Source organism: Patagioenas fasciata, chromosome 1 (genome assembly GCF_037038585.1).
Source record: "Patagioenas fasciata isolate bPatFas1 chromosome 1, bPatFas1.hap1, whole genome shotgun sequence".
Lineage (NCBI taxonomy): Eukaryota > Metazoa > Chordata > Aves > Columbiformes > Columbidae > Patagioenas > Patagioenas fasciata.
Genome location: NC_092520.1, coordinates 72,080,604 through 72,108,544, shown reverse-complemented (window position 1 = coordinate 72,108,544; position 27,941 = coordinate 72,080,604). Strand labels below are relative to the sequence as shown.

The 27,941-nt window shown below is 40.2% G+C and overlaps 1 protein-coding gene across 2 annotated transcripts; it reads left to right on the top strand.

The window, feature by feature from the left end:
* Positions 1-107: 107 nt before the first annotated feature.
* Positions 108-23,096, top strand: NXPE3 (neurexophilin and PC-esterase domain family member 3). Of its 2 annotated transcripts, none has more exons than XM_065829383.2 (7): positions 108-194; positions 1,639-1,687; positions 3,657-3,869; positions 11,198-11,958; positions 14,217-14,290; positions 17,498-17,704; positions 18,611-23,096. In XM_065829383.2, the coding sequence occupies exons 3-7, from the start codon at positions 3,777-3,779 to the stop codon at positions 19,159-19,161; spliced, it is 1,686 nt and encodes a 561-aa protein (XP_065685455.1). In that variant the 5' UTR covers positions 108-194; positions 1,639-1,687; positions 3,657-3,776; the 3' UTR covers positions 19,162-23,096. The 2 variants fall into 2 exon arrangements, with proteins under 2 accessions (XP_065685455.1, XP_071664699.1); XM_071808598.1 differs by lacking the exon at positions 108-194 and adding an exon at positions 426-893.
* The last annotated feature ends 4,845 nt before the right edge of the window (positions 23,097-27,941 follow it).

Below are 27,941 nucleotides of genomic sequence, written 5' to 3'. Positions count from 1 at the left end.
GCGGCTGCGGCCACTGCAGGTGGCCGGGGCGATGGTTGAGCGGGCGGGGCGGGGCCGGGAGGTGGCGCGGCCGCCGCTGCTGGCCGTGTCGGGGGCGGGGCGGCGCGGCAGGCGGGGCCGATGGATATACAGCGAGCCGCCTGCGGGCTGGGGGCGAGGCCGCCGCCTGGCCCCGGGGGACGGCGGGGCCTCTGGTGAGGGGACGCGGGGCCTGTGGCTGCGGTGCTTGTCGGAGTGAGGGGGGTCCTTGGGGGAAACTCTGTGGGGAGAAGCCAGGTTGGCGCTGGGGAGGGGTGGCGCCGGGGCCGTTGTGGGGAGGCCCGGCGGCTTCGGGTTGGGGGCGCCGTGGTGGGTGCCCGGCTGAGGTGAGAGCTGGCCGGGCGGGCGGGTGTCCTGCTAGGGTCCCCCGGTCCCACGCTGCATGCCTCGCTGGGGTTTTATCTCGGCGGCGGAAGGTGGTTCTTGCCGGGGCAGCGGCTGCGGCCAGCAGCCGATGCCGCTCCCCCGAGGGGTGAGAGGCGCCGTCGCAGGCGGAGGCCGGGTCGGGAGAACGCGGTAAAAAGTACCTTCAAGGGCAGCAGAATGCAGCTGTGCCATTTATATCGCTGGCAACAGCACTTTCTGCTTGTTTTTTATTCCCCCATCCCTTGCTCGGGGTGCACGTTCCGTGGCTCATTGGGCGTTGTGGGATCCGGCTTGTTTTCCCGGGGCAGAGCTGCTGCTGCAGGGAGCTCCTGCCAGTCATCTGTGCCGACCTCTGAATGTCAGCCTGCTGTGGGGGCTGCTACCTCCCAGAGGGTGCTGGAGCACTGGAACAGGCTCCCCAGGGAGGTGTCACGGCCCGAAGCCTGACAGTGTTCAAGAAGCATTTGGACGACACCTGCAGACACATGGTGTGAATTTTGGGGTTGTCCTATGCAGGGACTGGAGTTGGACTCAATGATCCCTTTCAACTCAGGACGTTCTATGATCCCATGATCCCCCTTCTTGGGGAGCAAGGCTGAATTAGGAAAACCAGGAGCAAATCTGATTTTTCTGTGACTGCAGTCACAGGAATGTGTGGCCTGGAAACCTTGTGCCTCAATGAAATGGTTTTGCCATCACCAGAGTCAGTGGCTCATCTGCCTTAGTGATTTGTGTGACAGTTCCTTGAAGTAGTTGCACTGATATGTGCTTTTGTAACACAGCTGGCTTAGAGAAGTATTGGGATAGAGAGGTGACAAAATTTAATGATTTAAAAAAGCAATCAAACAAAGCAATCCTGTAACTGAGCATGAATGAACTTGAAGACTATTCATAAAAATGTCACTGAGCTTTTGTTTTTAAACCTTGGGCAACATGAGGCATGTAATAATAGCGAGCATAGCTGAGGGGAGTAATACTTAACAGTAAATGCAGAAAACTCAAAGGTATAGGGCTGAAGTTAAAAAAATTAAAATGCTTAAAAAAAATAAATCCCTGGATTATTGTAGAAACAAGATCAATTTAATGGGTGAGGAATCTTAACTGCTATGTCATTTTGTGTCGCTGCAAGCTAACCGCTAGTGTATGAGATTTTATTTTAAAATACTTGTGTGTGTGTATATATATATATATATATACACACATTATTTTTTTTTTTCCTGTGTTGTTTCCAAGGTTATTGGCCTTTTGCATGAATGGCTTCAGAGAATGCTCCAAGAACAGGGTAAGAAGCTAAGACTTTTTGGCATAGTTATGTGCTTCTGTTATATAAAAAATGAGCTAGATCAGTTACTTGTGGATGATTGATCTAGAAGTGTGTTAAGGCCTTACTATAAAGAAAGCTCTAAACCTGTACATTTGATTTTTTTAGAACATGCGATGTTTACAGAAATACTGAAAATTTTGATCCAAAACATTTGAACAAAAATACGTGGAAGTAGCCTCTGTGGCTTCCTTAGGTGTATGAAATTACATTTTTACATTCTATTAATTTTCAGTGTCTTGTGCTTTTCAGTGATTTGAAGAGAATTTTGAGCAACAAAATTGGGAATTAACTTTTTCTCTACTGTATTTGTTTCTGTTCCTCAAATGGTTGTATCTGGCCTTAAATTAGCATTTCAGTGTATTTTGGTATATTCAGTATCAATTGTTGTTTAAAACCTAAGCTGATATTTTATACGCATTTAATACTTTATATTAGTCCAGTATTCCGAAAAAGCTGCATTTTTGTTGCATTTTGTCAGTTTGATACTATTACTTTGATGAATGTCTTGCTCTTTCAATGCTTGTTCATGAGTCAGAAATACAATCTCTGTAATGCTCAGCAAAGTGTTTGAAGTTTATAATCCCTATAAACCTTGTAAAGCAATTTCATGTGTGGTCTATTTTGAGACTGTCCTGGTTATACCAGTAATATATTTCAGTTTTCTAGTCTATGTTCATTTAGTGATTGATTTAGTTAGCTAATTTTGATATTTAATGTATCATTATGTTTGATTTAAATTTACACAGTATTCTTCATATAATCTTAATAAAGAGTATAACTCCTGAGTTACACTATTTATAGAAAGTTATACGAAGTGTATCTAATCATTTGATTATGTTGTTGCACTTGGTGGATGGCTGTATGAGTAACACTGCTTTGAGAATATTAGGTTTGAAGAGACTAGTGTCTTTTGACTGTCTCTCCTTGCCATCTGTTGTCTGTTTCCAAGTTTAGAGCTTCTCCTTCTGCAAGAATGGTACCCTTTTTGCTTGCAAAATGACTGCCTCAAAAAAGAAGGAAGATACAAGGGTCCTGCTGAACAAGCACTGAACTGTGAAAACTATTTATCAATGGTTTTTAAGTCTGTGAGTTTTATAATGGATTAGCTGTCAAAGAACCTCGAAGAAACATTATAATTCATTTTATTAAAACCATTAGTATTATTATTATATTTTATTTAAAAAAAAATCGCAAACAACAAACTCAAAACTCAACACCTTGCATTCTTCCCAGAAGTTTACTTTTTTTACCATTAGACCTGCATAAGAGTACATCAGGTAAAAGGAATGATACAAAACCAAACAAAACACAACAGAGAGGATGCAGAAGATCCCTGAAATTCAGTTTGGGTGCATTCAACTCTGTTAGATGTTTCCTGTTTAACTGATAAGTGTTGCAGCTATTTTTTCCCCTCTCAGTAGCAGAAAACTGGAGACAATATCTTTTATCTTGCTTATCCAGACTTGCTTTGGAACTTCGTCTTTATTAACAACTTACTGGAATTGCGAATCAGGTAAACAAGGAGTTGCCTAAATCCACAAATTTCTGTTTAAAGTCTTGGGCTCATCATGGTGATAGTATGGTCTAATGGATAAATAGTGTGGTTGGTTGTTTTGGATGCCAGAAAGAAATCCTGCGCGTTTTTTGTTTTTTGTTTTTTTTAATATATATATATATATATTTATCAATTACAGGTGAGATTTGCTTTATGATGAGGTTTTGCCTTGACATGCCCAAGAGAATTAAGTAACATAATTGATAGTACTGGTAAAATTAATGCCACAGTAACCTGTCCTGACTTACAGTTCTGTTGTAATAGTTGCTGCTGTGCAAAGTTCTGCCATTTAAAGACTTTCAGTGTTAAACTCAACTTTACTTCTAATAATATTTTGGGGACTTAATATAATCTCTGTAAATGCATTTGCAGGAATGAAGTGGAAGTCAATTGAATTCTCTTGTGCGCTACTGAGACGAAATGAGATTCGTGTTTGTGGCGAATGGAAGTCATGGCAGCATCTAACATGGGAGGGAAAGACGTGAACGGACAATGTGGCGTGACTCGTTCAGGTTGCAAATCTTCTGCCTGCTTATGGCAGTACTGGCTATTGTGGTACTGGTCCATAATTTTTTTCAGTTAGAGGTAAGTGAAACCTGTTTCTCTTCCAAGAGGGACTGAGCAACATTATTCCCCTTTGATTGTGAGGTTAGAATTGTGGCAGCATTTAGCTACAACTTGGAATCACAAAAAATTCACACTGAAAGGGATGTCTGGAGGTATTTAATCCAACACCCTCCTCAAAGGGCTAACTTCAAAGTTAGCTTAGGTTGCACAGGGTGTTGTTGAGTTGGGTTTTGACAGTCTTTGAGCACGATTGCGTTTCAAAACCTGCCTGGGCAGCCTGTTGCAGGGCTGCCTCTCCCTCGTAGGGAAGGATGTTTCCTGCATGTGGGTGGAAGTTGCCTCTTTTCTTTTAGTGTGTACTTGTGGCTCCAGTTGCTCTATAACTTCCCTTTAGGTAGTGAAAGACTACAGTTAGATCTCCTCTTGGTCATCTTCAGACTTTTAAAGAAAAAAAGAAAAAATCTATCTCCTTTCAGTCGTTTACTCCAGTCCCCTAATCATCTCTGGGGTTCTTAGCTGGTCTCTCCAGTTCGACTTTGATACAGGGTGCCCAAAACCCAGACACACTGTTCTAGCTATGGCTTTACCAAGGTCAAGTTGAGGAGAAATATCCCTTTGCTGGGTCAGCTGGTTATGCTCTTGTTAATTCATTGCCACAGAGCTACGCTGTTGACACATGGTCAGTTTGCTGTCCATTGGTATCCCTGAGTCTTTCCCTGCAGAGCTGTTAGCTGGCTAGTTGATCTTGAGCCTCTGTGGATGGAACTTTTCTTTGCCTTTTCCTTTTTCTTTCTGCTGTGTCAGACATTTTATATAAATACTTCAGTGCAGACCTAATTTCCAACCGTGTTAATCAGCAACCACAAACTAAAGTCAAGAGAGAGAGAATCTCCAAGGTCCTGTTCCAGGGAGCTCTGGAGGGTGACCCTGCCCCTTGGCTGCCTACCTGGCCAGGCTATCTAGTGTGGCACCTGTTGGGTGAGAATAATAGTGCTTAGCCTAATACCTTGTTAAATTCTAGCTATCTTATATGTATGTTAGCCAGTCAGTAACTGCTTTATGCTTTTAAGTTGTGTGTATCCTGCTTGCAGAGTTTTTTGGTTTTGTTTTTTGGTTGGTTGGTTGGTTGCTTGCCTTTTTTTTTTTTCCCCTGGCTCATGATGCACAAATGAAATTATTCGAAAGAGGGGCTGTAAAATCCCCTCTTCCTCCCCAAAGCATATAGTTGAATTGAAAGAGGTTCAGACAAGGGCAAGGAAGCTGTTTGAGAGGTCTAAAATCACAAGTGGCACAGGATCAATAACAAAAGAATGAATGTTTGTTACTTATTCCAGTACTAGTAGAGACATTGAATAAAAACTGCAGATGCCATATTCAAAGGAAGCAGGGCTGGGTTTTTATGGATAGCAGCAAAGCTGTCCAAGTCCTTGCAGTAAGACTGTGTAATTGTGAAAAGCATATATTCAAAAAGTCTGGATTAATTCATAGAGGGAAAAATCCATTAGGGGATACTAAATGTTAAAGATGTCCATCTTGGTGTTTAATAAGTCTCTAAGCCACAAAGTACTAGAAATTTGATCAAGTTTTCAGGAAGATGTATCACAACATGTCTGGGCTGTATTCTTTTCCCAAACACTCACTCTTGGAAACTACTGGAAATCAAAACACTGTGTTCAATGGATCTTTGGTTTGTGTTAGCATGATTATTTTTGTGTAATGTAGAAGGTAGCTTTTCTTTTATTGTCCGTATGTTCTTTTTGTCCTTGGATGTTGGATGAAGAAGTTTTGATGTTTTGAATCTTAGACTATTTTTTTTTTTTAATTATGTTTCTTAGAGAAAAGGCCTCTGACAGAACTTTGAGAGTGAAATGAAAAATGCAGTATGGGTGTTCACACTCTGCTTTTCCTTGCCACTATTCATTTTAAGTATCTACGTGGCTCTGTTGACCTTTATGTATCTGATATTCTAATCTCAGTTAAGTATTGTGTTGCTGCTAAATCTTTATGCCGTAACATGCGACTCTAACCCCTTTTGTTGCAACTTTTCCGAATGGACCTGCTCTGGTATCTGTCTCTAGTTTAGCTTTCCAGGCAGTCTAGTATAGATATCTGTGCTGATTCTTTTCAGTCAGAGATCAAAGCCACAAAAAGTCTTAGAAACCTTTCATGGAATATCTGTAACCAAATCTGTTCAGGCTCTGGAAACAGGGTTTATTGTTGGTTACTGTTGAAAACACGTTTGTAAATGCATCAGGTATGTGTTTCATCCCCAAATCATCTAATCTAGCTGGATAACACTATAGAGCTAAGACAATTATCAGCTAGCCCCCAGCTAGCTTCCCTGCTTTTTCTCTGTAGGATTTTAAACATTTTTCATGTTGGAATCTTCCCTCTTGAATTCTTAAGCTACTAATGATACTCTCCCAACAGTCCTACTCATGTGAGAATTTTACTTTTCTTACCTTGTGTTTAAAAAAAAAAAAATCAAGCTGTCCACAAAACAATTTGATAGCCTGCTTACTGTTTAATTTACCTTTTTGTATGCAGTAACTCTACCCTTGAGGTCCACAGCAGACCACTGTGTTATAGTACCAGAAGAAATGTGGGGGTTTTGGTGTTTTTTGTTTTTGCAAACACAGCCAGACAGATAAAATGTTCAATAATTTCTCATAAAGTATCAGGTTGTTGCTGAGGAGCAACATCATGCCTTTAGGATATAGGGGAGTTTCTATATTTGTACTAGTTGCCTTTAGAGTGACAGAACCACTACAGGTTTGATTGTGAGCATTCTTCTATTTAAAAGTACTTAGAAAAGAGAGTGTATGGGGAGAGGGGAAGTTTCTTGCAGGGATGAAGGTTGTGTGGAATCAAACAGCTGAAACTGAACAAAAGAACAATGTAACTTTTTTTGATTTTTGCTGCTAAATTGCAGGTGCCTACAAAAGATGACTGTATCATCTTGTTCAGATTATTGCTGGAACATTTGACTGTCAGGTGATGGCTTTTTAGGATGGGCGTTCACATTTAGAGTAATTTAGCACCCACTCAGTGCTGTGAGACAGGAAAGACAGTGAACTAATCTCATGCCTGTCTTAGACAACAAATAGGAATAAAGTACTCAGAGTGTAACATTACTGAAAATAAGGTGACTGACCTTTCAGTAATTGGTATGTGTTCAGTTTCAAATATTGTCTGCTGCATAAATTAAGACTCTCTGCTGGGCAAACTGCAACTTCTCCCCTGCCCCCCATGCCTGTGACCCAGGAGTCTCCTGTGATCTTTCCTGCTCTAATGTTAGTGGCATATGCAGGTTTGCAGCAGTTGTTCTGACTGTACGCGGCCAAGCTAGGAGTTACAGCTGGTATAAGATACTGGGCTTCGGGATGGAGTTCCACCTTCTCAGCAGCAGTTGAAACACTCCGCAAATTTTATCAACCACCAATATTATCGCATTTAACAGAGTACAAGTGTTCGCTGCAGATCTAACCAAGTGCCCTGTGACCCTTCTAGAATGTTTTTGAGAGCGTGATTGCCTGGGTGGGACTGTATGTTATATCTAATTTTTGCTTAGCTGGCAGTGAGGATGCTAAAAGCTTAGTAGTTGAGCTGAAACATTCATTACTTCTCCAGAAAATACATCTTCCTTTTTTTTTTTTCCCCTTTTTATGACATCTTTCATGCACCAGGAACAGCTTGTGGATTTGTTTGTGCTTAATTAACATTGTAATCCATTCTGTCCTGCTTGTGTTACTTGGCAAACATCCATTAAATTACTTCGTGATCACGTTTGGGTTCTGGTTAACTTCAGAAAGAAGCAAATAAAAGATAATAATAAAAAATCCCTCTTCCCACTCCCCGCCCCCCCCAAACAAACCAACCAATCCAAACTGAAAACAAACAAAAAAAACCCAAACAAACCACCCCTTCCCCCCCACCCCCTTCCCAATAAAAAGAAAAGCAACAACAAATCAAAAAACCAAGCTGAACAAACCAACATTCCATCCCCCACATCTTTGGAATTACATTCAAAATCAAGACATCCTGAATGGAGTATACATGGAAAAAAATAAAGCAAGGGTTATTCAATGTGGAGTTTCCATTAGAAACAAAAAGAATCTGTGTCATAAGATAGAGGAAGAGGACTCTTGAGAAATTCTCTTTATCTGCCCTACTTAAAGTAAGTTTATTTTGACTGCTAACTAGAATAGAGAGCCCACAGTGCTGTATGGGCTCTGTGTGACTTAGCACACAGGAGGCAAAGAGATGTGGAAATGCCAGTGAAAGAGAGGACAGGGAATGGAGTGGGGACAGGCTGAACTGTTAAACCTGCCTCAGGGCAAGCAATAGGGATGGGAGAGCTTGAGCACTTTGTTTAGGGTTGAGCCTGGGAAACACTTGAGAAAGGAAGATGGTTTGGAAAGGTTTCTTGTTCCAGTCAAGGATCTTTGATATATTAATTGACCCTGAAGCTTTCCCTGCCTTAACTGGGAAATGGAATCTCTGCAATAATTTCTCATGTGAATAGCGTACATGATGTAGTTTACTTTCATATGTAAGCTTATAATTATGTAGTAATGCACAATCCTGTTTGGGCTTGAGAGAGGGCTGTAAAGATGAGCGAGGATGCTGCAGAAAGAATGGTCCTTCAGGATGTTGAAGAAGCTCTTTTAACCTTCATAGAGATTTTTTTTTTTTTCTCCTTGAAGATTGACTGAGGGAATATTTGTGGTACGATATGTTTTGCTTAATGGGTCATAACCTGGAGATGTTGAAGTGACTGTGCTTGTCCAGGACCTCAGCTGCACTAAGAAGGCTGCCTAGGTGAACTGCTTTTGAGACATTGAACTGTGCTCTGCTCTGTTTTCTGAATGTGTGAGTTTGTTGGCTTGGTGTTCCCTGTACCATTTCCCACTCGAAGATACAGGTAGACCCTCGGAAAGGCTTCAAAAAGGGTGGCTAGGCCATAAATGACATCTACTGAATGTCTGAGAGAGACACTGGGTTAAAAACATGGAAGAAATTTATAGAAGGTTAAGAACGCAGAAGACGTTTCTAGAAGGTTAAAAATAGTGACAGGTCTGTTTTTTAAGGTTTTCTTAGATGGCCATCTCTCTTTCTCATTTGAAAGGATTTTTTTTTTCCATAGCCAGCCCCCCACCCTTGAAGTATCAACCATTGAAGAACCAACTGAAATATAGAAAATTTCTCTTGAGAGCTTACGCTGAACACAATAATTCATCAAACGTGTATTCTCCCTCTCTACCTCTCCTTAGGAAAATGTTTAAATATTTTTGCTGAGATATGGTTACCAGCTTGTTGGATATATCAAAATATATAGCTAACTTTTAAAAATATCTCCCAGCAGTATTTTCTGTGTTATGTATATGCATGAGCAAGTGAAAAGAAGTTGTAAAGGTATAAAAAAATAGAAGCTTGGCTTAATTCAAGAATGCATGTAAGCAAGAATTGAAGTAGAACTGTGCCTGAGATTCATTCTCAGCTTTGCCTGAAATGTACTGTATTAAGAAAAGTAATGTGCAGTCATATGTTTGCCTTTTTGCCTGCTGTGATGGAAAATAAAAATAATTATGAATACCTCAGACGGCCTTCAGGAAAATTTGTTAAATCCTGGATGGAAATGTAAAACCGAAGCAAAAACTTCTATTGAGATAATAGTATTTTGTGTACTTGTGAGTACCTGCCAATTTACATTTTATAGTTAAAATGTGACAATTTATAATTTCAGATTTTATACTTAACATGGATATCAAACAAAGAAGATTTTTTTGTATCTATCCTACATCCAAGTATGTTCATTATCCTCTTACTCTTAAGCTGATCAAAACCAACTTATGTAACAGGCTTCAAAAGCCTCTGTTTCTATTGCTTGTTAGGTTTATCTTCTAAAAAAGTATGCTGAATCTCTGTATTCTTCAAATAGCTTTAATATACTGGCAAATTCAAATAAAATGTAGTGGGGCAAAACCTGCTTAGTATGAACGTGTACTCTAGGTGATATTTCAATGGACTAAGAAATGTTTGTAACAATAAATATGGCTTTAATATAAGTGCTTGGAATTTTAGTACACTACTGAGCAGTTAATTATGGAGGAAGTAAATGGAAAACACTAGGATACTGGTAAGTATAATGATATTCTTAAAAACTTCAAATAGTGTAGTTTTAATTTTTTAGTGATCTTTCAAATCTAAACTAGCATATTTTCTGATGCCATGTGAATAGTATATTTATAATTCTAATCTTTACTTGAAAAATTATTTGTTGTATTTTGCTTGTCTGTGAAATACAATTATGGATAAGGTCTACTATATATACCTGATAATTAAGTACTCATTAACTACTGATTTTTTTTTTGCATAATTGAGATGTAAGTTTGGATTTGCTGATTAGAAATTTCACAGGTAGCTCTGGAGTCAGACTGTGCTATTTTTAAAGTTTCCGTAATGCAACTCTGCAAAATTGTGTGATATCATGAATAAGATGGTATCTGTAGTAATTTGCATAAAAAGACCATTTTGGACACTGTTCTCAAGTTACAGCAGAAGACACTCTTAATCGAGCATTATATTTAACTATTTTAGATTTTAAACTCTTGTGTGGATTAGGGAATTCTCTAGTTGTGTTTCATTTGGCTCTAGAAGAAGCTCTACATAGATTTTAAAATCTTAAACAATTTTTTTTCCTGTTTAGTCCTAGCCTGTCCTAGACTATTTCACTTGCCACCAGTTCATTAATTTGTTACCCCTGAAGCATTCCTTTCTTTTCTTCCATTTATTTCAATCTGTACATTATAGGGAAACTCACATTTCAGATAATTAGATAAGAAGCAATGTGAGTGGGACCAGATAAATCATTGCAGCTGCTAATGCAAGTGCAGGGAGTGCATCGGATTTATCTGCAGCGTAATGTCTCAGTTAAGCCCTGTTTTCTTGCAGTATATTGGACAGCTATTAGACCTCATTATGCTCAAAGACTAAAATGTTACTATGGTAAGAAAATGAAATATGAGTTACAATTTACTATTTAATCATATGACATTTTGTAATATTTTCCACAATGCTGATATACACACTGGTAGCCAAAATACTGCCAGAGAAAATATTTGTCTTTGCCAGAGCAGGGTAACTGTAGGTTGCCCACCTGTTTCGTTAGAAAGCCAATGGTCAAAGCTATAGATTTTTCTCTTCTAGTAAAGGTGCTCCGTTTGGTCAGCTTCAAAGCCAAGTAAAGTAAAGCCCAGTTCTTGGGATAATTTCCTGACAAAGCATCTGTTATTCATAGTGTTTCATTTAATAGCACAATTTCAGGTCATTTTTTTTCTCCCCAGCACCTGGATGATGACACGGTTTCGGGATCAAATTGGATAACAGAAAACCATGTCCAGCGTTCTCTATCACAGACAACCAAAACTACCAGGAAGCCTTACTGTGGGTATAAGCAGCAGGTTTTGTCCAAAAGAGAACAAGTGGAACAGGAATCATTGCTTGCTGCAATACAGTGGCCAAAACCCTCTGATGGCAAAATTGCCTTTATGCAGAGCACTGATCCTGCACATAGTGACTTTGTCATTGTGAAACCCAGAGGGTTCTTCAGGGTGGGTGATCGGCTAGAGGTGCTTGTTCGTATGAGGGATTTCCAAGGAAAACCCAAGCAGTATGGTGGGGACTATCTACAGGCACGAATTCACTCGCCTCTGCTGAAAGCGGGAGCAACAGGAAAGATTGTAGATTGCCATGACGGCCTTTACAAAGTCTTCTTTACCTTGCTTTGGCCAGGAGAGGTCAAAGTTTCTGTGTCACTTGTCCATCCGAGTGAAGCAATCCAAGTCCTCCTGCGTTTACGAGAAGAAAAGCCAGACAGGGTCTATTTCAAAAGCTCTTTCAAGTCTGGGAGATATTCGGAGACCACCGAGTGCAATGTTTGTTTGCCTGGAGACCTCCCGGTCTGCAACTTCACAGATCTCTACACGGGTGAGCCATGGTTCTGTTATAAGCCCCGAAAACTGTCCTGTGCCAGCCGAATCAGCCATGCTAAGGGTGGATATCAAAAAGGTCTTCTGACACAAGAAGAAAGCCTCTTTTTCCGAAGGTATGTATGTTGTTGAATTTATATACACATTAAGTCCAGTGATTTTTTTTTTTTTTAAGACAAACTTTAGGTTATGGTTGAAATGTGACAGGTTGCCTTAGAAGTACTGTGTATCTGCAGGAACAGGTGGTGTGATGTGAGGTGCTCAATATTCTCTTCCCCTCCATTCAGCCATGCAAGAACACAGTAATCTTAAGCTAAAGAAACTTGGAGCGTAATTCTCTGTCTATGTTTTGAATTCAGCCCTGGTGCACCTGCTAAACTTCACAAGACCATGCTGTCTAAATCTGGTGGTGGGTTGGGGGACTGTTTCCTTATTTTTGTTTCCACACCTACACTTGCAAAATCAGTAACAATACTGTGAGATGTATTTTTGGCCAAGTCTGAGCTACCTAAAAAAGGTCCTCTGGGCTTATTTTTACACAAAATAGCAGTTGGTTTTATCCTCAACCAAGGCCATCTTATGTGTAATGCAATGTGTTCTTTATTGCTTGGTGTAACTTTCGCATCTTTGGAATAGTTTTAAGTCAGTCATGAAGAAAACACCTGGTAAAACAAACTACTGAGCAGTACCTGTGTGGAAACGATCTGTGCATGTTATATGAAGTGTCAAATTAAATTAGTTTCAGAGTCATCTTTTGTTTTCTGCATTCAGCATTTAAAAAAACCCCCACCATCTCTTAGAGCATGGGTAGATGTGATAGAACTGCTCCTGTATATACCCTCAGCTGAAATTAGACGAAGTCAGCTACTGTGTAGTGTCACAGTTGTAGTTGTAAGCTACTGCCTTGCTCTCCGAAAGAGGTGCTGAAATGTTTCAGCAGTACGTCCACCTGAGGCTTGGATTGGGAGAGATTTTAGAGTAGCTCCAAATAGTTTAATTAAAAACATGTGTGTGCATGTTTGTAACTGAACACCAGAAATAAAAAATAAATTTCAGGGTAATTGTTTTCTTGGCTTTTCCTTATCAAGTTTGTAAGTGGGTCTTTTGACTTCCTGTGCCTCAGGCAGTTCACCCGTAAGATATGGCTGATACTGACTGGTGATGTTTCCAAATGGAAATGAGAGATTTCTCTTGTTTGTTTTTTGTTTGTTCTGTTCAGTTCTGAGATCCTTGACTGAAATGGCTTCTAGAAATTCAAAAGAATGTATTTATTAGAGAAAAACATTAGACAGGGATTCTCTTTAAAACAGCAATGAAAGACAGAATGAGAACTTAGTATTAGATCTCTGCATGTGTCTCAGCTGTACAATAGTGACATGTGTCCAGCACAAGCTGATCAGATTTCACTGATGTCCACAAATACTTGAGAGGTCTCTTGGTGTTCAGAGGGGATGAGCTTTGTTTCTACATTCAGCAAATTGCTGTCCTACTGAAAGACCTTATTGATGAAGATCTCTGAAGTTGCTTGGACACTGGCTGGTACCACCATCTTGTCTAGAGGCAGAACACACCACTGCTAGCCTAGGCCAGAGCTAGAACTGCAGGGGATGGTGGTGGTTCTGGACTGCCCCATGCTTTGCTATGTGATGACATATGGCTAGACATGGCTTATGAGGCTAGACATTCAGGCCAGGCATGAGGAAGAAATTTTTTATGATTAGGGTAGTGAAACACCGCCACAGGTTGCCCAGAGAGGTGGTAGATGCCCCATCCCTGGAGACATTCAAGGCCAGGCTGGACAGGGCTCTGAGCAACCTGATCTAGATGAAGATGTCCCTGCTTACTGCAGGGAGGTTGGACTAGATGACCTTTGAAGGTCCATTCCAACCCAAACTATTCTATGATTCCATGTGGGATTACAGGGGCTGGCAGTGGTAACAGGCTCTACAGAGGCATTTACTGTGGTAAACACCAATGAAGAGCTGGGACCTGCTGCTGCAACACATGCTTTCAAGTGGTTTATCTCTGGCAGTGGTGCGTGTACCACAAACAGGGAACTCCCCATCTTTGTGGTAAATCCCCCAAAGCTGCTTGCAGACCTGTGGTAGCTTTATCTAGATTTGTGCCAAGAAATGCATGCAGGACATTTGTGTCCTAGTGCTACGAAACTTTGAATTCTGACTAAGGACAGTGATAGTGGTCTCAAGGAAATTAAAACAGAATGAATTCAGCTATAGGAAGTAGAGTAAACGTGAAGTAAAAAATTCTTATTGTGAGTCCTATGTACTTATTTGAAGTGGGTTAAGAAAAAATGAGGTTAATATTGCTTTCAAATTTTACAGCCATGCTATATTATTATTAATTTTTGTTCAAGTGATGTGAACATCAAAAGGCCAATACTCTCCAGTGGACCTGATTCAGTGATGGTAAAGCCCAAGGCATTTACAGGTAAAGTGAACTTTATAAGATTTGTATTTGTAATTCATAATTAAATTTATTAAAAAAAATAAATACAAACCAACAGGCATGAAGTAATAATTGATTTGTTTGTTTACATAGCATGGAATTGAAATTAACTTTTAAATTTGTATTGAGAAGATGAAGGGTTTTGTGTGTTACAGTGAGTTCAGTACTAATAACAAAATTGTCTAAAATTCCATATATAAATAGGATTTTTAGCAAAAAAGTATTTTTAAAAAGTTTGTTCTCTTGCCAAAAGTGCCTTTTTTGTAGCATTTACTCAGAGATGCAAAATGTCTTATAGTAACTGCTCACGAAACTTGCAAGTTAATATAGCAAAACCAGCTGTGCGGTGTTTCTTAATTTCTTTCTTAAGAATTTTGTCTGACAGATTTTGACAATTTGCATTTAAGTATTACTATGATTTTTGTTACCACAGGATGTAAGAACCTACAGTTGTGAATGAGAACCTAATTGTTCTGTACCCTGTCTAAAAACAGAACTAAAAGACACTGCATACTAAGTTAAATTTAGAGGTTTTTTTCTCTTTCATCTCCATGTGCATGCTTTTTGTGCCTCTAAAGAGCCTGCATAAAATGTGATACACTACACATTACTTCTTAATTGAAAGGTTTTCAGATGTTTTTTCCATGAGGTTGTAGGAGACTTTAAAGGTGGAGTTCCTGACCTGAGCAATAAAGTCTTAATAGAAAACAACCTACAACATTTCTTGCTTTTAGTTTTGCTGTTCACTAAGTAAACAGAGTGCTACTATTAGGCCAGTAGCCATTTCCCTGCTTTCTTTCTCCTGATCCTTTAGATGACATGTTTTTTGTTACTTTTTTAAATCTTGGATATTTCCTCACGGAAACTGCTGCCAACTTGAAATTCGATTGTGTTGCCCTTCTTTCAGGAGTTACAGATGATCAAAGCCTGCCTGCATTTCCTGGGGATTAATGCTGGGTTAGAAAGGGTTGACAGGAGTAGCACAGTATTCCTCAGGGAAATTCCTTCTAGGAAGAACAGTCTCTGAATAAATAAACTTAATAAATTGCTATGATTGTGAATGTATGGATTTTTCTGAAATACAAGCTTTTATTTCTATTCTTGGTTTGTAACTAGTCAGATTGGAGCTTTTACTCTTTTCTATAAAATCTGAAAGTAATGGCTTTCTGAATTCCAGAGCAAAACTGGTATGATGCTGTACACAGATTTGAAATGCTCATGTTAGGTTTAGTGTGACGCACCAAAAAGTTATTCTAGTACCATTTATTTACATATGTCTGTAGCCTAAGAATCAATTTAAAAGGTAAAAAATTGAATTGTTTTTACATCAAAACTTAAGAAACAAATGAACTGAAGTTGTGAATTCACATTATGAATTAACCTTTAATTACATGATCACATGAAGTTTTTTTTTTTTCATTTGCTTTGTAGGATTCCTGTTTCATACATATTGGATGAGTCAACATTACTAGTGTGGTTGGTTTGTTTGTTTGTTTTCTTCCTTCATTGTTCTTGTTGCCTGATGTAAAGAATCATCCAAATATAAAATTTTCTGATGGCTTTTTCTATGGTACTTGTAGTTATAGGCATTATGTTCCACAAACATAATAGTAGTTTGCTTTTTACAGTGTTTCTGTGAGGTCTAAGGAGGTTGACATCTACTAATGCAAGGCAAAAAGAATATTTTATAGAAACAGTGAGGCAAAAATGCCTATTAGGAATGGGTATTATGGCCTGATTTTTTTGAGTGTTTAGATTTTGGCTACAATGGTGTTATAATGAAGCATGTACCAGAGAATGCTTCTGGGCCCTGGAATTCCACTGCCTGTACTTTTACATAGTTAGAATGGTCCCTGGCATGGTTTTGGCCGTGGCAATGCGTGCTTTCCCAAACAGCTGCAAGTCAGGAGAGGGCAGTGATTGTTCTTAGCAGGTAGTCTCCATGCCAAGGTGAGTAAAAGTGTTTAAACGGCTGGATGTGGCAGCTTCACACAGCTGGTGTTTGTGCTAGGGAACAGTTCTGTGCTTCTTTGGTTTAGGTGTCTGAGTACACAGGTGGTAAAGGAGGAACCTGCAACAATCTAATGGAAGCTCAATGCACTAGTATTATGCTGGATGCTAAGAGAAATATAGCAATGTTTGACTGACATAACCATGAGATTGCAGCCTCTCTTGCTGCAATGTATTGCCCAACTTCTGCCAGTTAAATGAATATTCGACAGAACAGAGCTTCGCTGATATACTCTAGTTACTCCTCAGAGGGCGACCTGTCCCAGGCAGTGAAAATGGAAGGGGCTAGATAACAGAGAGAAAGTATGGAATCTGTGCAGCTGGAGACTGTCATAATTCATACATTTGAAGGACACGGATAAAATTCTTGGTTGCAGCTTTAATTCTAGTGTTTCCTAGTTTTGGAGTCCTTATGATTCAAATTTCACTCTTCTAACATGTGTGGTTGGAGCAGGAGTGTCAGTGTGTGCGTTCTTCCATGGATGGATTTATGTGTGTGTGTTGTGTGGGTTTTTGTTGTTGTTTGTTGTTTTGTTTTTGTTTTGTTTGTTTGTGTTTTTTTGTGGGTTTTTTTAAAGCAAATATGAGTAGGATGAGGTTGTCACCTTGGGGCTGGTGTCCTGTGCTGCAGGGACAGAGGCTGCTCCTGAAGAGCAGGCCCAGCTGCAGTGGTCTTGTTGCCAGCAGGCTGGGCACTGAAGAGGAGCAATGTGCTTCAGCACGGAGCGTTGCAGGGGTTGGCAGCTGAGGGATGGTGGGGCTTCGGGGTTCTGGGATCTGACCCAGGCTGAAAGACAAAGGTGCTCTGCTGATCTTTGTGCCTGTGCTCCTCTGTACCTTTTGCAAGCATCCATGACTGAGCACTTCTAAATGTCAAAGATGTCAGATACTTACTAATTTTTGCTTTCTCATCAGAGATACCATTTAATTTAAATCAAATTAAACTATAAGTGGTCAACCAACTCTGTCAGCAGTTGCAGGTTTTGCTGCAGAAATAGGGGATGAAATACTTGGGCTCACAGAAGCATGATGCATTCAACTTTTTGAGTATACACAAGTACATAATACTCTTTTGCTTTAAACTAGGGAAAACATTTATACATCACTGGCTATGTGTCCATGAAGGTTATGGAGGCTGGTTTTGTTGTATGTTAATTTCAAAGAATTTTTCTCTTCCAGATTCAAGCAGTATGGACAGAGCTGAAGATCCCACAGTTTCCCCTTCTGGTTATTATTATGAAGACCAGTGGAGGTCCAGAACACAGTGGATCCATCATTTTAACAAGTCAGATGATATAACCAAGTGCTTACAAGGAAAAGTAATCCACTTGTTTGGAGACTCTACAATAAGACAGTGGTTTGAATATCTGACAGAATTTGTTCCAGGTTATTTTTTTTTTTTTAAATTGGTTTTGTCCTTAAAGACCTTTGCAAAGGTTTATATTTCACATCACAGGCACAGAGCTGATCTCACTGAATGACAGTGACAAAACAAAGGAAAAGACAAAACATCAGCAGAAGTCCTGGCAGAAAGGCAGTTAGTCAAATGTTTGAGCAGACACATGTAAGCCTTGGAAACAGGGCCATAAGGTATCTGCAAAGTTGTCCTTGTAAAATGTTTCATCAATGAGGACTGCTGCTGTGGCTCTGAGTTAAGGTGGCCACCTGCAGGGCACGGCAGAAATCACTTAGGCTGCTTGCATAAAGCCTTGAAGCATCCTAGTCACACAAGTGACTTTGGAATGAGGTAGCAAATGACTTCCCTGGGCCCTTTCTTGTATTTCCCTTATTTTAACTTAAATAACAGAATTTCAGTAGCCAAATAGATATTCCTCCCTTACCCTTAAAGCAGTTACACTGTGTCAGAACAAGGGTTTTTAAGACTCCTTAATGCCTACAAGTTGAAGTCATATTTAAATTTAATGGACTCTTAAAGTTGCCGGAAGGGTTCCCATGAATGCTCAATTCATAGGGCAACAATAACTGAAGGAGTCTATTCAGAAAATTTCTTGTTTGTGAGAGAGAGAAGAAAATAGTTTGGGAAACTTGAAAAAGGCATTGACGGCCTTGTGAAGCTGAAGTGTGCTGTCTTACAAATTTCAACACCCATAAACCCCACTGAAATATGCAGCTAGCACATGTGTGATGCTCATCTTCTGTTTCATTTTAGAGTTCTTGGTATTAAGTTCACATTTCCTAACCTGTTGCTACTTTTGCACTGTGGTTGTAGCATCTTGTTGATAGTTTTGGTCTCATGCTGTCTTTCACTAATGCTTGCTCTTGGGTTTTCAGATCTAGTGGAATTTAACCTGGGGAGTCCTAAGAATGTGGGCCCTTTCATGTCTGTGGACCTGAAGCACAATATCCTACTGAAGTTCCGCTGTCACGGGCCACCCATTCGCTTTTCAACAGTCTTTAGCAGTGAACTGCGCTACATTGCCAATGAACTGAATGGCATCGTGGGTGGGCGAAACACGGTGATCGCCATAACTATATGGTCCCACTTCAGCACTTTCCCTGTGGAAGTGTACATCCGGCGGCTGAGGAACATTCGGAGATCAGTTATTCAACTGCTGGATCGCAGCCCCAAGACTATAATCGTCATCAGAACCGCTAATGTTCAGGAGCTTGGGCCAGAAGTGAGCCTCTTTAACAGTGACTGGTATTCCTTTCAGCTCGACTCTATCATGAGGAAAATGTTCTCAGGAATTGCTGTGCACTTTGTGGATGCTTGGGAGATGTCTCTGGCTCATTACTTGCCACATAACTTGCACCCAGAAGAAGTCATTGTTAAGAATCAAATAGATGTATTTTTATCTTATGTGTGCCCTTTGCAAACTTAGCACAAGTGGTTATCCCTATGTTATCTTTCTCTATAGCTGCAGTTAGGTTGCTCTTTGTCAGAGCTATCAGATTAGGCTGGGTGGCGTGGAAGAACTCTGGTTATTGTACTTGCATACAGTATAAGTGGGGTGGCCTTAATTCTGGGTAGCTGTGAAGTGTGGTAAAGAGGAGCTGACTGTTCAGGCCATATCTTCCTACGGGGTTGATTCCTTTCAACCTTATCATTCATATCTGAGATTATTGGAAAGCACCTTAAATTAAATTGACAGAATTCAGTAAGAAATTATGTGGGTTATTAGCTTTACAATTTGTCTGCACTGTGTGTGTGTAATTTAATCCATACAGCACCAACTCTGTTGCCGGGGTCTTGCAGCTCAGAACTGTGTATGAAACCTGGGAAAGATTTTTTGGGAGCAGTCTTTCTTTCAGCGTTCCAGAGTTTGAGGGAAATCCCCTCCAGCTGTATGTCAGAGAAGCACAGTGTCTGTTCTTATTTCAAAGTCCTAATTAGAAATATGAAGGGGGTGTACCAAAATCACTAATATCAAGCAAGGAAGCACAATCAAAATATCTATAGCATTAAGTCATCAAGAATTTGCTGAAATTTATTAGAGTACACTAGGTAGACACCCTTGGTGTTTACAGATAGCTGCTAAATAATGCAAATAGACAGCATTTGAGTTTGGTTTCCTGTACTACTGAATCTCTTTGAGCTTTGATACATTGTCTACTTCTTGTTTTATCTGCCATGCAGAAATGTGTATATTATGACCTCAGTGAAGACACTGTCTCAGGCAGCTTCTGCAAGCTTAAGTTGCAGGCTTGCTTACTTGAAGCTTGAAATAACTAATGAAAGTGTTTCCCTTCCCTGAAGATAAAGCTATTCCGTTATGCTCCTGCAAAGCTGAGCTTCTGAGAACTAGTCTTGTACATCGTTCGTACGTTGCATCTGTATGGAGAAGCCAAGTGACCTGGATGTGCCTGATGATGTTTGGCAATGGGTAACAGTGAGTGGCACACACCAGTCTCAGGGCCTTGAGATGATGCCACTTCTGTGTTTAGCAGTTTTATCACTTATTCATGAGCTTTGCTGCTGCCAATATAAAAATGTCAAAAAAATCACACCCAAAAGCCAAAGGCACACGGGGTTACCCTTCGTGCAGGTACTTGGTACGTGTTAGTGGTTTTGCTTGTGTGAAAGCTGGTGGCTCTTGGGCCTCTTGGTGTGGCGTTTTCTGCTGCTAATTTGATGGAGCCTGTCTATATTTTAAGTAGTGGCACTCTGAAAACAAAGTTTTGATTAAATTCAGCCCCTAAATTAAACAGGAGAGAAGCATTCTGTGTTGTCTTAAATAAGTAAGTCTCACTCAGGCCAACAGTTTAGTCTTTACCAGTGGCTTTACTGAGAAATGTGCCAAAACAGGAGTGGAGTGCTTTTGAAGCAGCTTGTCATGCTTAACGAGAACATGGAAGTTGAGACTTTGAGTAAACCGAGAAGATTGAAAATTAGTAAGGCAAACTGGTAGGTTGCACAGCATGGAATAATGGAAATGTCTTAATATTAGAGATGTTTTACAGGTTTGCTGCTGTGTTAGGAAGATTGTGCTCTTATTGCTGGAGCCCCAACGGGGCTAATGGTACCAGCTACAGAAACAGTAGTTTTTGTTTTTTTCATTTTAAAAGACAACTGTGAAGTGTTTTAAAAACAAATGCTAATGCTTTTAGCACGTATAAGTTGGCAGTAGCATCCATCTATAAACTTACCGACTTTAAAGTGTTTAAAAATGACTGGGGGAGTCGGGTACACTGAAATAGCATTTATTCTTAGCTTTTCAAATCCGAATTAAGGAAGTCCAATTTGCCATTTCCTACTGACAACAGCCTCACATAGTATCTGCCCATACATTAGCTTTAGGTTACTATTTCTTACTTTAATATGTGAATGGCAATTTATCCTCTGCTAAAAAGAGACCACACCAATTCAGGTGTGGGAAGGTAAACCACCGCAATGCAAAATGACCTTTCATCTTTTCCATGTGTGTTTTTTAAAATAGGTAGAGTATAAGGCTTTCATCCTGAATAACAAATCTATCCAAATAATGTTAATGAAAATAAGACTTCAAACTCTTACCTTGAAGGAAACTACTTAATTGGTGGACTAACAATTTGGTTTTCCTCATAAAGCCATATCATGTGTGAAAGTGTTGTGGCAGCACGTTTCTTCTCTGAATGTTGTAGCTCTCACCAAGGCTCTTCAACAGCAATTTAAAATCACTGTTAGCTATCAAGAACAGATAGAGAAGAATGTATTTTTTTAATGTTTTGACAATTGAGGGAAAGAGAACAGGATTGCTACTAGCAAAGATGTCTAATCACCTTCTGGTAGAACCTCTCCCTTATAAATTAGTTCAGTTAATTTTTTAATAACAGATGAATTAACTTTTAGGTAATGAGGGAAATTGCCAGTTTATTTGGAATGAGGATCAGTATTTTATTTCTTTGCGCTCTGGTAGAGACAGGGAGGAGAAAAGGGGAAACTGAGGGTTTACTCATGTTTTAAGATGAGGACTGACAACAACTATGCTTATATATGTCATTTAGTTGAACTATGGATGATTTTTCATTTCTGTTCTCGTCTTGTTACCAGTTGGGTATGTGCTGTATATGGAAACATAGAAGCAATAAAATATTTTTAAATCAGTTTCTCTAAACCTTTAAGCTTCTAAATGGATTTTAATGGGGACTTAGGTTAAGAGGTTGGTTACTTTTCAAGTTACTTAATGTGAAACAGGACTGGAAAGGAATTTCTCAGTTGTCAGTTAAGTATCTTCCTTTACATGTAAAAATTCGTTTCACTAGATTTTTCAAAGCCCTGTATTCATTTTTTTCCCAATATTTTCACTTGAAGGGAAGAAATTGTATTATTTTTGATAGTTTAATTCTCGTCCTGAACCTGTTGATTATTAACTTTTAAATACAGAGATTTTTTTTTTCCCTTTTTAACTTATGCAAAATCCAGCTCACTGAAATCTCAGTGAAAAAGACTGTATTTTTATGGTATTTGTTAGAAGATTTCTGAGCAATTTATTTATAAGACAAGTAAACTCCATTTAATAGATTAGACATGTGCATGGTGATATTCTGCACCTGGTTATTTTGAGGATCCTGTTTCATATATTTATTATGTTAGACTTATTTCTTCATTCTAGGAATCTAATTAAAACATTAGTTGAATTGTCGATGAAACTAAAGGACAAAAAGCAGAACTTTCCCTTTGTTTTCAAGTTTTCAGTTGCTTCTACTTTCATCTTTTATGCAGTGCTATGGCAGCTCTGCTTTACGAAATTCAAATTATCATTTTTCATTGTTTGACTTGTTACAGGTAAGTGTTTAAAAATGGGAGCTTTTCTTGCTAGAAGGGTCTGTATGACTTTTTATGTACTACAGGTGACAATTCCATGTGTATGTGGGAAAAAAAAGGAAGATTTGAAGCTGTCTCCTGGGAAGGGTGATGGTATTGGGGCTTTGCTTGGTTTTTATTGCAGCAGTGTGGGTTAAAACATTGTTCCACTCATGACAACTTAAGTAACAGCAAAAAACTTCAATCACAAACGCAAATTTAATGCATAAAGCATTTACTTGTTAAGTCCAGATTACTTCGTGCTTCATTTCTACTAGTATATATTCAGAGTGTTTGGAAGACTCTTGTTTCCTGTTGGTAGCAGCAAAGGGCTCTATATCTGTGTGTTAGAAAAATAACTTGTTTTCAAAGGTATTTTTTCTGTTATATGTATATTATTGAAATGATTACAAAACGAAGAAGGCTCTAATGTGTTTTATTTCCTGCTGTGATCAGGAAAACTATTTGAATGACCAAAAGCTCAAAGAATAAAAAGTTCCCGATAAAGAGGGTAAATTTACTTAAGCTCTTTAATCTGGTTTAGTCTGAGTTTATCTTTTTTTGCTGTAACCCCACATACATAGTTTTTATAGATGTGTAGTAGTTCCCTTAGTTTTACCTATTACATTGTTGTGTTTTGTGTTGATTAGAAGTTTCACACTATGGCTTATAGATAAAAATAATTTCAAAAAGTGATTTTTAAGTTCCCCCCCACACCCCGATAATGTGTAGTTGGAGGGGAGTGATCTGTGCAACCAGCACAAGCCTAGCAAGAGCCCTAGAGCTGCAGCACACTGTTCCCTGTTGTCAGTGTATCAGGCCTGGCACATAATGAAAGCTTGTACGTCATCTGAGCTTCCTCCTGTGAGGGCTTTTGCAACCTATCTGGCCAACAGGATATCCTTAAACCACTTCTTTTGAAAAAGCAGCGTGAAGAGCAGAGGAGACGCCGTGTGATCATTGCTTCTCTAGCTTGGGAGCAGTTTTTACTATAAGTAATGGAAGAAAAATTGAGGAGGGGTCTGTTCTGCAAGTCAGTCAGTGCGTCCAAGGGCCATAGGGCAGCATTCCATGTGGCACCAGGCTGCGTGCCTGCTACTGTGCCAGCACAAGAGCTGAGTTTGTGGGGTCACGGGGAGAGGAGGAGAGTGGCTGCACAACACAGGGTGGGGGGAGCCTTTGGGGTGGCTGGAGGGCCAGGGAGGAGGAGTTGGGGTGTGGTGACAGGGTTGTCTTGGAGTTACCTTTCAGCCAGGATTCACAGCTGGGAAAGAAGGAAGCAGCCTGCATTGCCCTGAGTGCTGGTTTCCTGTATGTATGGCCAAAAATAGCCTGTTTGACTCAGAAAAATCCCTGAACTACATATTTCTGGAAACTGGAAGAGAGCACACTGAGGCAGGATTGTGAAGTGTTTGCTCTGGCTTTCTGTTCCCCCTTTCATTTGATGGTGACTGCTGAAGCAGGCGTGGTAGGGGACAACAGCCATGTGGTGTCATCTAGGGTGTTGCTCTTATGTTCTATAACAAAGAGTTGAGTTCAAGCCCCAGCCTGCTTTTGGCAATGCCACCTGCCAGACACTAGATAACAGAGCAAAGTACCTTTTTTCCAGCATTTTTTTCTGGAAACGGAAAGTGAAGTGTACTTGCCTTTGTGTCCCACCCGTTCCAGCCGTCACTTAACCAACAAAGAAGGAGAGGGGCTGCAAAGCGTGAGCTGCTTTTCAGTGTGGTGTGAGGTCAGGCCTCTGGCATGCTTAGAGGGGAAATGGAAGTGACAGGTAGGAAGGAGAAGGGAAGCAAAAAGGGTGGAATGGGGTCGAAGGAAGGACAGCGTGCAAAGGTCTTGCTCTGTGACACCAGGGAGAGGAAGATGGTCAGGGATTTGGTCATGTGAATGTCCCAGACTCAATTGCCTGGGACAGAGTCACTCCTCTGATGTAGCACACTGAAATATACAGACATATATTTCTCCAAATGTGTCAAAAAAGGAACAGTTTTCTCTCTTCTTCCTCCCAGACAGCAATTGCATAGCAATCATATGTTAGGTACTGTTCCAAACTTTTTGCTTACAGTTGGTTTGAAGCCATGTGTATTAGATTTTTCACACATTTGTAGACATGACAGATACCATTGGTGGGGGTAACGTTTTAAACCAAAGTCTTCATAACTAGAATAAGGATGAGTGTACAGGCAGGCTTTCATTGTGTGTTGTGTGCTCTTCAAAGCCTGTAGTGACTCAGAGAAGGCATGTAACTTGCCTGAGATGGCACGGGTACTTGGCAAGGAAGGGGCTTGAGCCTCATGCTGCTGAACAGAGGGATAGGAGGCTCACTGGGGCTGTCAAACAGCTGAGACCACATGGTTTCTGATCTGGTTGGAATGAGGCTTCTTGTGTTCAACCCATGGTTCAGAGCTGCATTCCTAATTAGCAAGGTATTATATAACTTTTAACATTACCTATCCTATATACAGTGCATGACCAATATATTTGAAATCAAGGAAAAGTTTTAGTATCTCCCTGAATCTGGATCTTTGAGCCATTCCTGAAATGTTATTTCATTGTGGTGCTTATCACCCAGACCTGAACTCTCTCATGTAAGGTAACCTAGCTCCTATCTGAGCAGTGACTCTCTAAAGTCCTGTCCAAAGTGTCCTTCACTGTTGGTGTTACTAACCTCTTGTGGTGAAATAAGGTGGTCTGCTCTGTGAGTCTGTCATGATGAATTGCACAGGGGCTTCTCTGCCTGGAATGGGAGAGAGGGTTTTTGTGGGAAGATGCTAAGAGAATTAAGAGCATGCAAGTTATTTTGTGTGAGCCTCAGATGCAGAGCGATCACATCACTAAGCCCAAGTGAAAGTACATGTCCTCCCCCACATCCTGACTGTGTCATCTGGCGTAGGATTCATAGATCAGCAAATTCTTAATGAATGTGGCCAGAAGAGGGCTTTGAGGCACTGAAAAAGAGCCTGGGCTGACTCTCAAATGGAAAACATAAGCCACAATGTAATAGTTTTAGTGGTGGTTTGCTTTCTATAATAACTCCTGGGTAGCATTGTTTTGAAACCAAATATCACAAACACGACTGGATGAAGCTCTTTTACTTGGAGTTCATTTTAGAGTGAAATTCAGTTGATGACACAGATGTTGATAACTCTCAGGTTGGCTTAAGACTGTCCTCCAGAGAATTATTTTTCCCCTAAATATTCTCTTAAATCTGATTTTTTTTTTTTTTTTTTTTTACTAAGTCACAAAAGGAACCAGAGAAGTAAACTTTACTGGGATAGAACAGTCTATCTCAAGCCAGTTCTTCCTGCAACATGGAAAATTTAGCAGACTCTGTGATCTGACAGAAAGATCATGCTATTTTGTCCTGCTTCTTCACTTGGCCAGCTCTGAAAATAAACAAGTGCTTTACACCTGGTGCCCTCATGCTTGGCCCTCTGCATGAACCTGTGATTTTTTAAAATATTTTTTTTCTTCAGTTTGATATGAGGCTCTCTCCCTTTTCACTCTAAATCTCTGCTGTGGGTTGTTTGCGATGATCAGAACTAGTTACATGCAACACAGCAGCTCACTCTGAAGGATCTCACAAAAGAGCTTCCAGGCTGGACATGTCCATCGGAGTTCAGCAAGTAAGATGCACAGCAAAAAGTACCTGCAATAAAAGAACCATGACAAATTCACCTCGGTTTTTTTTGGTTGTTGTGTTTTGGGGTTTTTTTGTTTGGCTGTTTTTTTTTTTTCCCCCCTCCCTTCGCCATCCTGCGCTCAATTCTTTCTACTCCTTTCTACCCTCTGGTTTTCCCTGGGCCGAATGAGTCACGCTTTCCAGTCCTGCCTGCTCTCTTTCTCTGCCTGAATCAGCTTCTCTCAGGGAATTGTTGCTTGCTCCACTGGCAGCTATTTTTGTCTTTAGTTGTTTCTTCCTTTTAATGGGTTATTTGCTTTCTGCTCCACCTTCTTCATTTTTGCCGCATGTATTTGTATTTTTAATATTTGCTTCTGCTGTGTCTCATTTTTGCCTTTGCTGTGATCAATAAAAATAGAAAAAGAAAAGTTACTTTATGGAAAAAAGATAATGTCTTAAACAGCTGATAAAAAAACCTCAAGCTACAGTAACAAGCAAATATTACAATTATTTTACATTGTTGTAAAATGTGTCCAGTATATGTATATCTTCCAATCCCAACAGTTTCATATCTACTGTTTGCAACATACTTTCTCTACATCAACAAATTTCTTCTTGATGTCCTGTTGTCCCAGTTCTTCTGTGCAACAAATATTGCTACGAGTAGATATCTTAATTTCTGACTGAAGCCATAACTTTTCATCCTACCATGCCACACATCAGCTGTTTGGCCTTGGTGTTGTTACTTTGCCCTTCTGTACCTCTGTCTGTTTCTTTACACCTGAGCTGCCCTATTTTGAGAGGCAGCAACACCTGGGGAGAAAGGAATGGACAAACTGGATGAGCTGAGTGGTACTCCAAGTGCTGTTCCTACCAACTGTGATGTTGGGACATCTGTGACTTTCTGGGGTTGCAGCCCACTTTCTTTGCTAAAAGAGATCTTGGTACCTTGTGAAGGCACCCAGAGGTGTCACACGTCCCCACAGCTGCAGGCTTTGCTTCGCAGTTGCTTTGGGAGAGGGCAGGGCAAGGGTCTGGGCAGGGCACTGCCCTGCCTTGTGTTTGGCAAGACTGAGGATTCTGTGGACTTTCAGTAAACAAACAATCAGATACTAGACTGGTCTGGAACAAATTGCCCTTATTTCAAAGGAAAATATTGAGCCCATCAAGATTATCAGTTGAACACGTTCCAGCGCTACAATACATCCGCAAACAGGAAGATGGAGCCCACGCAGTGTTTCCTGCCTGCAGGGGCAAGGTTTCAAAATGATCACCTTTGGAAGGAGATGTTCCCTCCTACCTCCCTCTGGCAGCTTGCTGAGGCAGGGTGAGGGTAAAGCCTGAGGGTTTTTTGTTTGTTTTTAGCATTGATGTTCCAGTGCAGGAGGCACTGGGGATGCAGAGTGCAGGGTGATAAGTTGTTCAGTGTTTTTAACTTGTTGGTGCCAGCCACTGGGAACTGTATAGGTTAACTGCACTCAGGAGGGGCTAACAAAAAGCACTGAAACCAGAGGGGTGTTCGCTCTGAGATCTGAGTGTCCTGTCCTTGCTCACCATGTTAGATAAGTGTGGTGAATCCTGGCCTGTGCCACTGCTAAAAGGAGAAGAAAAGGGAGTATGATTCAGGTGGATCTGCTCACCTTTTAGGAAGATCCTGGAAACTTCTTCCATGCTGGAGGTTATCATATCTACTAGATCCAGGTGATTATTTTACGTCTGATATATCTCTGACAAAGGGGAGTGCTTATTTT

Bases quoted from the DNA above. Each gene is read 5' to 3' on its own strand.
- NXPE3 (XM_065829383.2), top strand. From the start codon at position 3,777: ATGTGGCGTGACTCGTTCAGGTTGCAAATCTTCTGCCTGCTTATGGCA. The intron at 3,870-11,197 runs GTAAGTGAAACC...TTTTCTCCCCAG, and splicing joins ATAATTTTTTTCAGTTAGAG to CACCTGGATGATGACACGGT. The intron at 11,959-14,216 runs GTATGTATGTTG...TTTTTGTTCAAG, and splicing joins GAAAGCCTCTTTTTCCGAAG to TGATGTGAACATCAAAAGGC.